The sequence below is a fragment of the Punctularia strigosozonata genome (genome assembly GCF_000264995.1).
Source record: "Punctularia strigosozonata HHB-11173 SS5 unplaced genomic scaffold PUNSTscaffold_20, whole genome shotgun sequence".
NCBI lineage: Eukaryota > Fungi > Basidiomycota > Agaricomycetes > Corticiales > Punctulariaceae > Punctularia > Punctularia strigosozonata.
Genome location: NW_006767452.1, coordinates 174,611 through 187,758, shown reverse-complemented (window position 1 = coordinate 187,758; position 13,148 = coordinate 174,611). Strand labels below are relative to the sequence as shown.

The 13,148-nt window shown below is 54.5% G+C and overlaps 5 protein-coding genes across 5 annotated transcripts; 4 read left to right on the top strand and 1 right to left on the bottom strand.

The window, feature by feature from the left end:
* Nucleotides 1-374: 374 nt before the first annotated feature.
* On the bottom strand, nucleotides 375-4,049 carry PUNSTDRAFT_139025 (TPR-like protein; the record flags this gene model as incomplete). Its single annotated transcript, XM_007388711.1, has 6 exons — nucleotides 375-446; nucleotides 499-3,061; nucleotides 3,117-3,376; nucleotides 3,439-3,595; nucleotides 3,652-3,794; nucleotides 3,852-4,049. The coding sequence occupies 6 exons, from the start codon at nucleotides 4,047-4,049 to the stop codon at nucleotides 375-377; spliced, it is 3,393 nt and encodes a 1,130-aa protein (XP_007388773.1).
* Nucleotides 4,050-4,930: 881 nt separating this feature from the next.
* PUNSTDRAFT_139024 (uncharacterized protein) lies at nucleotides 4,931-6,046 on the top strand (the record flags this gene model as incomplete). The annotated part of the gene is made up of 10 exons (XM_007388794.1): nucleotides 4,931-5,059; nucleotides 5,116-5,180; nucleotides 5,236-5,309; nucleotides 5,366-5,394; nucleotides 5,440-5,482; nucleotides 5,539-5,570; nucleotides 5,611-5,643; nucleotides 5,693-5,749; nucleotides 5,800-5,856; nucleotides 5,915-6,046. 10 exons carry the CDS (start codon nucleotides 4,931-4,933, stop codon nucleotides 6,044-6,046), a joined length of 651 nt encoding a protein of 216 aa, XP_007388856.1.
* Nucleotides 6,047-6,706: 660 nt separating this feature from the next.
* PUNSTDRAFT_77213 (MBOAT-domain-containing protein) lies at nucleotides 6,707-8,982 on the top strand (the record flags this gene model as incomplete). Its single annotated transcript, XM_007388710.1, has 11 exons — nucleotides 6,707-6,944; nucleotides 6,994-7,061; nucleotides 7,114-7,476; nucleotides 7,533-7,653; nucleotides 7,713-7,855; nucleotides 7,919-8,125; nucleotides 8,182-8,330; nucleotides 8,390-8,564; nucleotides 8,619-8,766; nucleotides 8,820-8,886; nucleotides 8,943-8,982. 11 exons carry the CDS (start codon nucleotides 6,707-6,709, stop codon nucleotides 8,980-8,982), a joined length of 1,719 nt encoding a protein of 572 aa, XP_007388772.1.
* Nucleotides 8,983-9,290: 308 nt separating this feature from the next.
* On the top strand, nucleotides 9,291-10,001 carry PUNSTDRAFT_139022 (uncharacterized protein; the record flags this gene model as incomplete). The annotated part of the gene is made up of 1 exon (XM_007388709.1): nucleotides 9,291-10,001. One exon carries the CDS (start codon nucleotides 9,291-9,293, stop codon nucleotides 9,999-10,001), a length of 711 nt encoding a protein of 236 aa, XP_007388771.1.
* A 216-nt stretch (nucleotides 10,002-10,217) lies between these two features.
* PUNSTDRAFT_139021 (uncharacterized protein) lies at nucleotides 10,218-11,109 on the top strand (the record flags this gene model as incomplete). The annotated part of the gene is made up of 4 exons (XM_007388708.1): nucleotides 10,218-10,302; nucleotides 10,357-10,501; nucleotides 10,553-10,788; nucleotides 10,838-11,109. The coding sequence occupies 4 exons, from the start codon at nucleotides 10,218-10,220 to the stop codon at nucleotides 11,107-11,109; spliced, it is 738 nt and encodes a 245-aa protein (XP_007388770.1).
* Nucleotides 11,110-13,148: the final 2,039 nt, after the last annotated feature.

Below are 13,148 nucleotides of genomic sequence, written 5' to 3'. Positions count from 1 at the left end.
AATGGCGGCAAATCCGTCCTATGCTCCTCGCTTGATCTCCCGTGAGTCCGAACCACGATACCTGCCATCCAGTGCCGGGTAAGCCGTGAATCGTATGTTTTTGTTCCTGAAAAACCGAATCGATGACGTCCGCCTTCTGTAGGACATTTGTTCCCAACTTGTCAGATCCAATGACACCATGCGCATCCACAGCCGCATACAAAGAAGGAGACATATACTAGTATAGTACGTGATTGCTATTCCATTGCGTACGACCCGAAGCATCCTATTGACATGAACGAACAGGACTTCGTGCCGGTCACGCGGAACTTCTGCGAGGCGCTCAAGAGAGCATGTCGTTGATCGAAGATTGAAATATACTCGCACATCGCATTTCATATACCTCCAGTTTCGTCATTATTCGCGACCGAACCTGTAGCAGAGCTAGACTCGGCTTCTGCTACAACCTTCACGACGCGGGTCAGCGGCGAATGGATATTGCGGGCGAATGCAGCGTACCATTGACTCGCGAATGGCAGCAATGAGGCGCGGGGAGTACTGCGCATTTGTCTGGTGTTGGATCTCCGTAAACAATGTCCGAGCGGTCGTAAAATGCTCGTTCGCGTCAGCATCGCGATTCTGGTCGTGATTGAGCAAGCCTATGTAAATGTGGTATAAAGCCATCCGTAATTGGTTCCCGGCGCTTGAAGCAAGGTCAAGAGCGCGCCCCAGTTTTTCGACCGCTTGATCATATCGCCCCTGGATACGATCAATATCGCCTAATCTGTGAAGAGCATCTGCAGCGCCATCCTGGTCTCCAATCTCAGAGTACAGGTCGTGGGCCCGGGTCAGCTCCTCTATCGCCTGGGGGTATTCGTTCTGCTCGCAATGGATGTCGGCCAAGCTTCGCAGGCAATTAGCTACGCCATTTCGGTCTCCAATCTCGGAGGACACGTCGTGAGCCTGGGTGAGCTTCTCTATCGCCTGGGGGTACTCGCCCTGCATGCGATGGACCTCGCCTAAGCTTCGCAGGCAACTCGCCATGCCCAGCCGCTCTCCGATCTCGGAGAACACGTCGTGGGCTCGGGTGAGCTTCTCTATCGCCTGCGGGTAGTCATTCTGCATGCGATGAACCTCGCCCAAGCTGTGCAGGCAATTTGCCACCCCTTGTCGGGATCCGATCTCGGAGTACACGTCGTGGGCCCGGATGAGCTTCTCTATCGCCTGCGGGTAGTCATTCTGCATGCGATGAACCACGCCCAAGCTGTGCAGGCAATTTGCCACCCCTTGTCGGTTGCCCATCTCGGAGTACAGGTCGTGGGCCCTAGTGAGCTTCTTTATCGCCTGGGGGTACTCGCCCTGCATGCGATGGACGTCGCCCAAGGTCTCCAGGCAATTCGTCACGCCCCGTCGGTTTCCGATATTGGAATACAGGTGGTGGGCCCAGGTGAGCTTCATGATCGCCTGTGGTAACTCGTTCTTCATGCGATGGACGTCGGCCCAGCCTTTCAGGCAATCCGCCATGCCCTGTTTGTCTCCAATCACGGAGCACACGTTGTAGGCCCGGTTGTACGCGGCCATGGCGTCGTCGTGTCTACTCTGCATGTAATAGACATCCCCAATCCCTTTCAAAGCAGACGCCAGGTGTAGCATATCACCGGAGTTTTTATAGTCCTCACAGGCCGCGACGTAGTCTTCCATCGCCGACGTATACCGGTCTGCCTGCATGAGAATGCCACCCCTCACCGCTAGAGCGTCACCGCGAGCTTTACGTATTTCGTAGAGATCCCAGTGGTCTAGCAGTAGGTCGATGAGTTCGGTTGAGGGCCGTAGGTTGATCTGAAAGCGGGCGAACGAGTACGCTGCCCGTGCGACACCCGACACCTTGTCTCCTCCACGGACAAGCTCCTGCTTGAACAAGTAGATGATATTGCCTATTTCAGGAAGCAAGGCCTCGTATGCAGGCTTGTATGCGTCATCTCCGGGGTTACTACGGGCATGTGTTTCGACCAGCCGGACGTAATATCGCAGGAGTGCCTCGTACTGGCGGTGAGGAAGAAGGGGTCGCTGCGGGACGGTGACATCATGGTCGATGATATGCTCTCGGATGGGAGAAAGGACTCTGAGACTGTCATCCGCTGCCTTGAACGCCAGGCCGGAACCAAGTACGGTTGCCAAAGCCACGTCGACGTCCTCAAAGCCGAGATCCATCTCCTCGAGCTGTTTGACGCCCCCCGGGATCCCATCCGGCAGCTGGCAGAGCACCGCGAGCAACGGGATCGCCTCGGGGATAAGTCGCATCGGTGCGGACTCGAGCGACATCGAGATGGAGACGCGCAGGCTGGTTTCGCGGGACGGAGAGAGGTGGTCAGTCTGCAACAGCGCGCTCTTGCGTTTATCCCATCGCTGCAGCAGGCGACCGCAGGTCGACGATGGCTTGAGCTGGGCGAGGAGTTTGACGGCGAGAGGAAGGCCATCGCATTTTTCCAGGAGCAGGTCGAGGTCCCGGTATTCATTCGGCGGCGTCTCCGGTTTTATGGATAGAAAGAGCTCGCGAGCTGGTATATGCCCTAGAGGGTCGAGACGCACAGGAGACCACTGGACGTCCGCCTCGGCGGGTGGACTGTCTCCTCGCATAGTCACGATCAGCTGGACCTTTGGGATCGCGGCTAATGTCCTGAGCACTTCGGTGAGCTTTTGTCTGATATAAGGAGTGTCCGAGTCCCAGGAACTCTCAAAGTTGTCCAGAATGAGTATCACGGGACGGATCGACTTCTCCAGTCGCGTCTTGAGGTGTTCCATGGGATCCCCGTGTACCGACGAGGTACGGTCCACAGCATGAAGAACAGCGTTGACGAGGGATGTTTCAGTGCCGAGTGTGTCGCAACGGATGAAGTAGCAGTTGTTCTGGGCCTTGATCACCGAGTCGTCGGCGACGCCAAGTGCCACGGAGGTCTTGCCGATCCCTCCTACCCCTAAGATGGCGATATGGTATTGTTCCGCATCGCAAAGTTTGCCGACTACGTCCTTCACGGTGGCATCTCGTCCGTACAAGCGGGGAGGGGCAGGGACAAATTGAAGGCTGCTAGGCTGTTATCAGGATGTTTTGTCACGCATGACCAGTCTGATCGACGGACCTAACGTCTATGGAGGCATTGGCCTGCGTACCGCTCGAAGTACCCTCCAAGTGCTTGTGTATGAGAGACTCAATCCGAATCACCGCCGTGTATATATCCGTCACGTCTGAACGGACGCTCTTGACGTCAGAATGAACGTTCTTCACGCCCGTGCTAACGTCCCTCGCTTTAGAGTAGACATCGTCCAATCGAGAGTACACGACTCCCACCGCGGAGTTCAATGTCATCAACCCCAAGCTGACCTGTCCCACGACGACAACCTAGAAGAAGAAAAAACGCGCAGGGTCAGAATTTTGAAGGATATGCAATCGTCGTATCGCACCGTGAACTCTTGAAGGCATTGATCGATCTGGGCGTTGTAGCTGGTGATCCGGTCCGCTACGTATTCCCTCCTGAGGAGCGCCCGAATCCAAGCCCTGAACGAGAATCGCTTCGACAATCTGAGCGGTTCTAGACCATCCTTGATTTTCTTCAGCGTACTAGAGGAGCGAGATTAACATGATACCAGATCTTGTGGCAGCCCTGCTCGACGTACGCGTGAACCGAGTCCAGACAGGTTTTGAGCTCTGGAGGTACGTCTTCGTCCCGCTTGCCGTCGAGGATCCCGAGCATAGTGCCGGTCAGCTTGAATACACGTCGGGCCAACTCGTCGCAGTCATCTCGGTTTTTGCGGACTTTCTGTCAAGTGTCGCGTCGATATGGAACGAGCATGAAAGGTAAACATCCGTCTCGTACCTGCACCATCTTGATGAGCTCCTTGGCCAGCTTGACGGATCCTTTCAGAGGGTCGCAGACGACGACGCCCTCCGTGAGCGCCTCCACGACGGATAACAGCGTCTCGCCATTCGCCAGGGCGCGATCCAATCTCTTCTGGTAATCGGCGACTTCGGGCTCCTTGGACGGATCGACCGCGGGCTGTGGATGGGAAGCCATGGCAAGAACGAGGGTTGCAGGGATTTCAGGAGTCAGAGCGTCGCGCATCTCCACCTTTGCGCAGAGTTGCAGACCATATGTACGTCTCGCGCGTGGGTAGTCGATCCGGAGCAAGGCGATGCAAGAGGCCCCAAGTGATCAGAATCCTTGTACCGTTTCTGGCAGGGGGGTGTCGGTAGGGCGTTCTTTGTTACCGGAATGGCGCATACATCGCGACAGCATTTTGGCGCTTCGCCGAAGACGTGAGAGTTGGGGTGCACTGGCATCGGGGCCATCGTGCGTCTTCACGAATAATTCGATGCGCGGTCCCTTCGCAAAGGTTCGATTCCCATCGTCGATAGCGACATGAATCGCGCGCATGCAGTCCAAAGTTCTGCAATCATTGCCATGTGTGCTGGACAGGTCTAACCTCCGACGTACGCAATGCAGGAGTTGTTTATTCGCCTTGTGGTCGCCTGTGGTCGCCTACCTTTACGATGCGGTGTCCACTCGATTGTCATGATCGCGGCAACCGGCAGGGTCGAAAGGCACAAAGTAGTCATAGGGAGGACTGCATTAGCACGGCGCTTGGGATGACAGTGGCTTCCATCTTCACGTGGACTAGAGCGTCGGTGCGGCGGCGGCTAGTGGATTCCCTTTCGCCCCTTCGCCCTTTCGAATGCATTTGCCTCGCCTCTGAACCCCCGACCACGACGATACCATGGACGTTTAGAGGGCAGCAGATCGACACCTCCTAGACCAACGTCGGCGTTCTGTCTTCACTGTCCCCTACGGCTGCTGCGCCAGGCCGCGAATATAAGCGTCAGCCATGCTCGGACGCATACAGACTCGCTCCTCCGAGTGTCCTGCCAGTTTAGCGCGCAACCTACCTCAAGCCCGACATGGTCCACCTCCGCACCGGTATCGCCTTCGCATCACTCCTCGCCTGCGCAACGCTCGTGCTATGCGCTCCCGCAGGCTCGATCACGGCGTCCCCGCCTAGCGAGATCGCCACCGTCTCGCCCGCCGGCGTGGGGTGTATCAGCCCATCCGCGGCGAGCTGGGCGCGAACATCATAGACCCACAGAACGAGGCACTGCAGCGCGAGAACGCGGACCTGCTTGCGCCGCCGACGATCGACCACGGCACGGTGTGAGTTTCCGCGTCTGGTGGTTCTGTATCGCGAAGGCTGACGATAGGACGTTAGGTCGAGCTTCAAGTGGCCGTTCTCTTTGAGCCACGACCGACTGCAGACCGGAGGATGGGCGCGTCAGCAGAACAGTAAGGTTCACGCATGCCGTTTGATCATCGACCGTTGACATCTGTACCCTACTTAGCCGATGACATGCCGGCGGCGACCGGTCAGGTCTATACACACAGTTCCCCGTGCTACGCGCTGACTCGCATATAGGACTTGCAAGCGTCAATATGCGCCTTGAAGCTGGCACCATTCGGTGAGCTTGTCGCTTAGCATTCGTTGGTAATATCTAACCTTGTACCTGCCATTCAGCGAACTTCATTGACACACGGCTGCGGAGGTCCGTGCGGTGCCAACCCAAGCTGACGTAGGAGCTAACCACAGTTCGAAATACGCCAGTGGGCATACGTGCTCAAGGTGAGTCGAGAGATGACAATGCAAATGACGCGAACCGAGCACCTTGTAGGGCAAGATCCAGGTGACCTCCATCGACACCGAAGGGCCAAACTACCTAGCGACTGTCGTGAGTACGCACACGTTCAGAGCATAACAGCCCCATAACGCTCCGACTAGCAACAATCCTCGAGATTTTCGTTCACCGATCGTTTCCAGGATATCAGCCTGAACCAGGTACGTATGCGCATTTTCTGCTGCGGTGTCGGGCCTGTATAACGCTCGACAAACCTAGTGGCTCGCTTTAACCCCTCCTGCGCTCGTTAAGGCCCACTTAGGGCTCAGCGACGATATTATCGCCAAACTTAGCAAGACAAAGCCCGTCATTATCGGTCCCGGCAACTCGACCAATGGGCCGGCTTTCTGAGAGGGCATCCTACGCAACATCGTTGCGATGTCGCGATGATTGCGCGATACTGTACACCTGATTGATGTTTGGATTCTTCTGGACGGATCAAGATGGCTTACAAGTCTGCCAGCTACGAGTTACAGCTGCTGTAGTCGATGAATGATCGAACCTTGGTTCATCTTGCCGAAGCAATAGTCACAAACGACGGAGTAGGGAGTGCAGTCTCTGTAAACGTACTACATACATTGTGAATGCCTGCTTAGTTTTAGTACGATCCATCGTGTACAACCTTCGTACATTGTGAACTTCTGCAATGTATGCTGTCGCGTCTAAATCCGCTATATATCTAGCTGGCATTGTTGCAATTCCCGTAAGGGGGCGGTTTTCTGCCCTGATCTTGCTTTTGAAGGGAAAGATCTGTAATTCGGTGACGATTAAGGTCGTTCTAGACCGGTAGATCGCGTGCAATAGATAGTTCAAGGCACCAGTTAAGTATGCATCCGAGGACCGAGTGCGAGGTCGAGATGATCCGTGCGACAGTCTCGTTGCCAGTTACGCTGTCACCCGCGTCGTGTGACAGAATACCCTCGTCTTCCAGCATCCAAGAGCCACCATGGCCTGCTCTACTTGTCTCTGATCAATACTCCTTCCGGAATGAACGGGGACATTACCATCGACATGCAGGCGGACCACAACAGTTCGTTCAACACAGAATTTGACCCCCGGACTGGCGGTTATGATCCACGGAGGGGCATCCTCCACCTGACGGTCGGCATCCCGTCATCATACCGAAAGGTGCCTGCAGAAGATACGCGACCACCCTCACGATGGACGACGCCTGAATTCGTGTTATACTACGTGATGGCGGCCGTAGTCATTCCTGTTATGGTTTGGATACCGACCACGTTAAGTTCACGTACGAACGATAGCACCCCTCATTAGTACACGGACTGACGTTCAGACAGCATCACACCCGAACTACCCTCTGTTCCAGCGAAGGCTCTCGGCGGGGTGGCTGTTTGGCCGTCGAGTCGTGCGTGTTTTCTCTCCATCACAGGGTCACGCACAGGCTAAGCTATCCGTAGGACAATAGCGATGCTCAGTTTCGCTCCTTTCGTTCCAACATACCCTACCTGTTACTTGTCGTCGGGGCATTTGTCGCTCTCAAAGCAGTGTACACCCGTTCCCTGCGGTTCAGTTCGACAAACTCGACGCATTATATTCCGTTCTATCTCGTATTCTCCGCTCTTTTCCTGCTCGGGCTTCACGGCGCATCTGCTCTCAAAATTCTAGTGATCCTATTCGTCAACTACGTCATCGGAAAGAACTCGAAAGGCGCGAAATGGGGACCAGTGCTGACGTGGCTCTTCAACGGCGGGGTACTGTTTGCGAATGAATGGAACGGGGGCTATCGTTTTGGCGCAATTCATCCCTCTTTGGAAGTCCTGGTGAGTTTCGAACACGTTGTTGCGTCGTTTTCTGTTTGTGACTTACGGTGCCGCAGGATACCTTTTACGGCATTTATCCTCGCTGGCACTTGTCCTTCAACATCACTATGCTCAGACTGGTGTCCTTCAACATGGACCATCATTGGGCGCATAGACGGTTTGGACCTCGAGATGTAAGTCTTCTCTTGACGTCCGTCGCCTAAATGATTCACCGCCAACCCCTCGTCAGTAGTCAGGTGCTGTTCTGGACGAGAAAGAACGATCTCGGACCCCCCATTCACTCGAAACATATAGCTTCGACAATTATATCGCTTATGTTCTGTATCCGCCGCTCTACATCGCCGGCCCGATCATGACCTTTAACGACTTCATGTGGCAGGTTCTGTCTCTCCTCTCGATACTTCGTCTCTTGTGATTGTCCTGACTTCGATAATTGATGCAGATTCGTCGACCTGTTCTTCTACCGTGGCGCGCAGTCGTTTCCTATGCAGCTCGCTTCCTCGCTTGCCTGCTCACCATGGAGACTATCCTACATTTCATGTACGTGGTGGCCATCAAGGATTCTAAGGCATGGACGGGACCTTCTCCATATACGCCTGCGCAATTAGCTCTTGTAGGCCTCTGGAATCTCATTGTGGTATGGTTGAAGGTGCGAAATTATCTTTCATACCGACGTCTCGGAGCTAATAATTCTGTGCTTGACAGTTGCTACTCCCCTGGCGATTCTTCCGCCTGTGGGCGCTTGTAGACGGGATAGATCCGCCGGAAAATATGGTTCGATGCGTGGCGAATAACTACTCGCCGCTGGGGTTTTGGAGGAGTTGGCATAGAAGCTACAATCTATGGATCGTACGGTGAGCTCCCCACCGATATGTGCGGCTTGTTCTTGGCTCATTCTTGTCGCTCTGGCCAGCTATATCTACGTTCCGCTTGGCGGAGCCAACAACGCCGTCCTCACTACCGTGATCGTGTTCACCTTCGTGGCTCTTTGGCATGATTTGTCCTTCAAGTTGCTAGCCTGGGGATGGCTTGTCAGCTTGTTCATCATTCCCGAGCTGTTCTTGGGAAGATACCTCGGAGAGAAGCAGGTCAGCATTTTCGCTCGACGGACCGTCATGTGCGAGGGACTCATCAGCGCATAGTTTGGCACGGCGTACTGGTATCGCCACCTGTGCGCCGTTGGCGCTGTGGGCAATATACTCACGATGATGGCGGCCAACCTGGTTGGCTTTGTCATTGGGCTCGAAGGAACGTCATACATATTCAAGGAGCTGTTCGCGAGTGTCGCTGGTACGGACAATCATCGTTAGATTCTAGTATATCGGTGCTGACAACCAGCGCAGGCGTACAGTTCTTGATTGCCGCCTGTATCTGCTTATTCGTAGCAGCACAGCTGATGTTTGAGTATAGGTACGTTGTCAGTGTTCTATGTATCCGTATACTTGTGTTTCATCACGTGAAAACAGAGAGGAGGAGATGCGACGAGGCATTTATCGACGATGCTAGTTCAATCGCTTTTTCATGTGATGTTATGCGATTCTGTTTATTCGAATCAGGTTGGTTAGATGATCTGATTGCCTTTGGGTCCCTTGTCTGCCTTGTACGGGACGTAAGGCGTTAATGCAGAATTACTGCAGCTTGTGAGCCTTGACAAGGGACCTTGTCTCGTCACAGTCACATGGTGACTAGTCACCCAGTCACCGCGTCTTCGCCTCTGTGACAGCACGCGGTCCATCCCTTTACCTCCTTTGCATCCTTTCCGCACCTGACGCCGAGACGTATATGAACTCCCGGCCCGTACTGCCACTTTAGCGATGTGGGGACGACCTACCGAAGACGACGAAAACCCATGCTACCGGCCTTCGGGCGCCTCCGTGCACGGGGATTCCGGCGTATTCACAAAGCTACTCGAACGAGCCGTGGAAGAGGATGGCGAAGAACGCGGCCTGGACCTCTTGCACAGGAACATGGAGGACGACCTCGACATCATCTCGCAGTCGACTATGGATACGATATACTCTATCTCGAGGCCCGAAGGCCAACACAAGCGCCAGTTGGACGCATATACCCGCTCCCCGGCCCACATACGTTCTCCTGGTCCATCCTCGTACGAAGAGCACCTAACCTATAGGCTCGGCCGGCGGACTGTGGTGGACTCTGTGCTTCGGGCTAAGCGCAAACGTACCTCTTCTGGCTCATCTGGCTACAGCGACCTCCACGCGCCTACGAAGCGTGAACGCTCCTCTCAAGCGGCGAACGACACTTCATTTGTATTGAGCGACAAAGCCGAGCCTATCAAGACATTCTTTCCCAAGACGGGTCACTCTCCCAGCTCCGACGCATATACCCCGCCCTCGTTCGACACGCAGACTCAGCCTAATACAAGAGCACTGGAGGCCAGGATTGTCGCCCTGGAAGGTCTGATCTTGCGCACTTTACTGTATAGTCTTGTACTCTGGTTTCAACGTGGCTTCCAGATGAGCTCTATGGACCGCGACTTGGAGCGGAAACTCCGCGCAGCTTAAGTAGATTTATTGATCAGCTTGACATGCTGCTCGCTGGTACCGGATTCAGGCGACGGCTCCCTCACGTCGAAAATTTAAACCATCAAAGCATTGCAGACTTTCTCGGGGCACACGGTACGTGAAGTGGACGTTAGCCGGAGCAGACTGTAGTAGCTTTGGCCGCATTTACGTCCTCCCTCAGGATGCCTTAGCGCTCGTGTGCTGAATATGCTGCGGATGTCTGAGATACATACACTCAACCTCACGCCCTCCCTAATGGACCAAAGTGGCCTCAATCTTGACGCTCTTGACCTGCTGCGAGGTATCCTCCACCTCAATCCCGCATATAAACCCAGCTGAGCTGACCATGTGCAAGTATTCACCAAACCGAACAGTTTCCTGTTTCTTGCCGAGCTCGACCTTGGCGGGTCTATCCTTCGAGACTCGGACATCACCCACATCCACCACCTCCCACGGGTCAGCACCCTTATGCTCAACGACACTGAGATTTCTGACGAAGCGTGAGTTTCTGACCCTTTGTGTACTCACGGTATTGATGTAGCTTCGCCCAGTGTCTTTCACCTCGTTCGCCTCCGCCGAACACTGCTCAACTTGGATCTCGCGGGGAACATGCGCGTCACTGATGATGCGGCCGCCCCGTTACTCAGGCTGCACAGGTTACGAAGCCTCTCCTTAATTGAAACAGGAGTTGGGATGTCGGGCTTGAGGAAGTTCGCGTCAAGCGTTCGCGCCGAAGGCAGAGAGATCGACGTCGAGTTCCCTCATGGCTGCGAGGTGTACATCAATCGTCAGTTGCAATCCTTTGTCTTGATCGGCGTAGCTCATTCCAGCTCCAGGAATACAGCACCATTATCTGATCGACCCGGCCCCGCCGCTCATTCGGGATCCCGGCGCATGCGCTTCGCTCAGTATCGGTGCTCTCAGGCGAAACCTAGCCGCGCATGCGGAATGCAACCCCATGATTCTCGTCGGCGGTACGAAAGAGGAGATGGAATACAGGCTTCAGGATGTGCTGGAACGGCGGCAAGCAGACCTGAAAGTAAGGGAAGTGATGTGGCGCGAACGGGAAGAAACGACAGCAGACGAATCAGATGATTACGAGGACTAATGACTAGGCTGGTGCATCAAGGACATCGATGTGAACAGAATGAATGCACTTTCCTCCGCGTAGGCAATTTGCCCGTCGTTTCACGTGAAAGTGCAAGGTGGTGGTCGAACAAAGCCGGTACTTTGGAAATCAGGCCGCGACGTGCAGATGTTCCTCTCGCAGTGTCTTTAATCACAATCACCAAATATGTCTCATATGTTGCATCGTCGCGGGCTGGTTGCCGCGCCGTCCACTTTTTCATCTCCCTCTTCCTTGCCGTTCCGGACCGGTAACGCAACAAGCTTACTCCCTTCCTCGATGGGTTTTTGCAAATCGGCCCCTCGACGCTTATCCCGTCTGGCTTGTCCACGCTCAGAGTTCCAGCGCTAACACCCACGTCCGAGAGCAAAGAAGGGCTTCCGATTCTGTACCATGGACAGCGCCCTTTTTCGAAAAAACAGAAATCCTTGTTTATTGTCCGTTGCGGGGAGCCGCATGTTAGACAGTAGTCTAGTTCTCTCCGAAGACAGGCGCTTTGACAATCTGCTTCCAAAATGACGTTGTACGCGGAAGGCGGACATATCCATAAACGTGCCATCCTATACCGTGATGGCGCATCTTTCCTTTCCGTTCCGTGGTGGAATCGCAGGATGGTCCACCTTCGAAGGGTGGGTGATTGGATGGACGTCGACGTCCAGATGACCAAACCCTAGCTCGTCAACATGTAATCGACCTTTCGTGCCGCAGGGAATCGGGCGTCGGAATACATACTAGTACTTGGTCTGGAAAACGACTGACAATACAGGACGGTCCGCGGATAGCGGGAGGGGACCTTGCCGACGGCCACAAACGACGTGAAAAAAATATTGTCCGCCTCCGAGCCCGTCGCATTGTCGTCGCACAACTGTATATCGGACGGACGGCCTGCGCTCAAGTTGAACGCGGTGCCTGGGTGGGCGTACGTGTGCCCTTGCTTCGGAGGTGGGGGAACAACAAAGAGGCCGGTGTGGGTCCCCTCGCGACGTCAGGATACCGGGCCATTGAGTCGGTCAGTCCCCCGCGAGAAATGAGCGAGAAAATGCAAAAAATCTTAGAGGGACCGTGTGTCGGTATGGCCCCGGCGCGGAATTCCGTTTGCATATATATATATATATATATATATATCCTGCGGTCGCCTAAGAACGCTGAAGATGTGGGTGCGACGAGAAACGGACAGAGAAAGCGGGGCGAGTCTCGTGCCAACGGGGATCGAGAGCGTTTCGTCTCGAACCCGTTTGAGCAGACGCCGTCTGCACCTTCCGACACCCGGGCTTCACACAGAGTTCTTTTTTTTTTTTTACGCATACCCCCGCGATTGCCATTCAGCGGTGTGCCTCGAGTTCCTGCTTCTCAAAAAAAAAAAAAAATAGAAAAATAGACGCCGGCGGGAAGGGGGATGCCTTTGGGATCACATCGCCGAAGGTCCACCAAGTATGTATATATTGAATGAGCCATGCAAAGACCCCGCGAGCGTACGGCGACTTGGCGTACGTTATCTGTTACATTCTGTATGGGGCGGAAACGCCGCGACCGGGCTCGCGTTTGAGGGAAACGTCCGGTTCATTCATGACAAGTACAAGTTGCGTCTATAATTCCGGAGAGGCAGGGCGGATCGCATCAAAGGATCAGGTGTGTCAGGGTCGATGTCAATCCAGATCGCCTCTTCGAGGTGGAACACCGTTTACAGCTATTTTCGGACGAGCGCGCCTCAATACCCCGATTGGGCCTCGTACCTGCCCCGATCCGACGATGTCGGACGACGGAGGTAGCGCCGTGGGTCCCTTGCAGCTCATTATAGCAAGGCGCTTGAATGGCGAGTACTGAGAGTATGTATGTATAATGGTATATGTGGACCGAACACCGAGTACCGAGTCCGGGGCGATCTGAACGCCCCCTATCATCACATTCTTAATCCCGTTCCCGCTCTTTTACGTAATTTCCCATCGTCTCTTCCGTCGTGCTTTGTTTGCGGGTAATGTTTGTGTGTGTACCGTTCTGGTGGCTTTTTTTTTTTTTGGGGG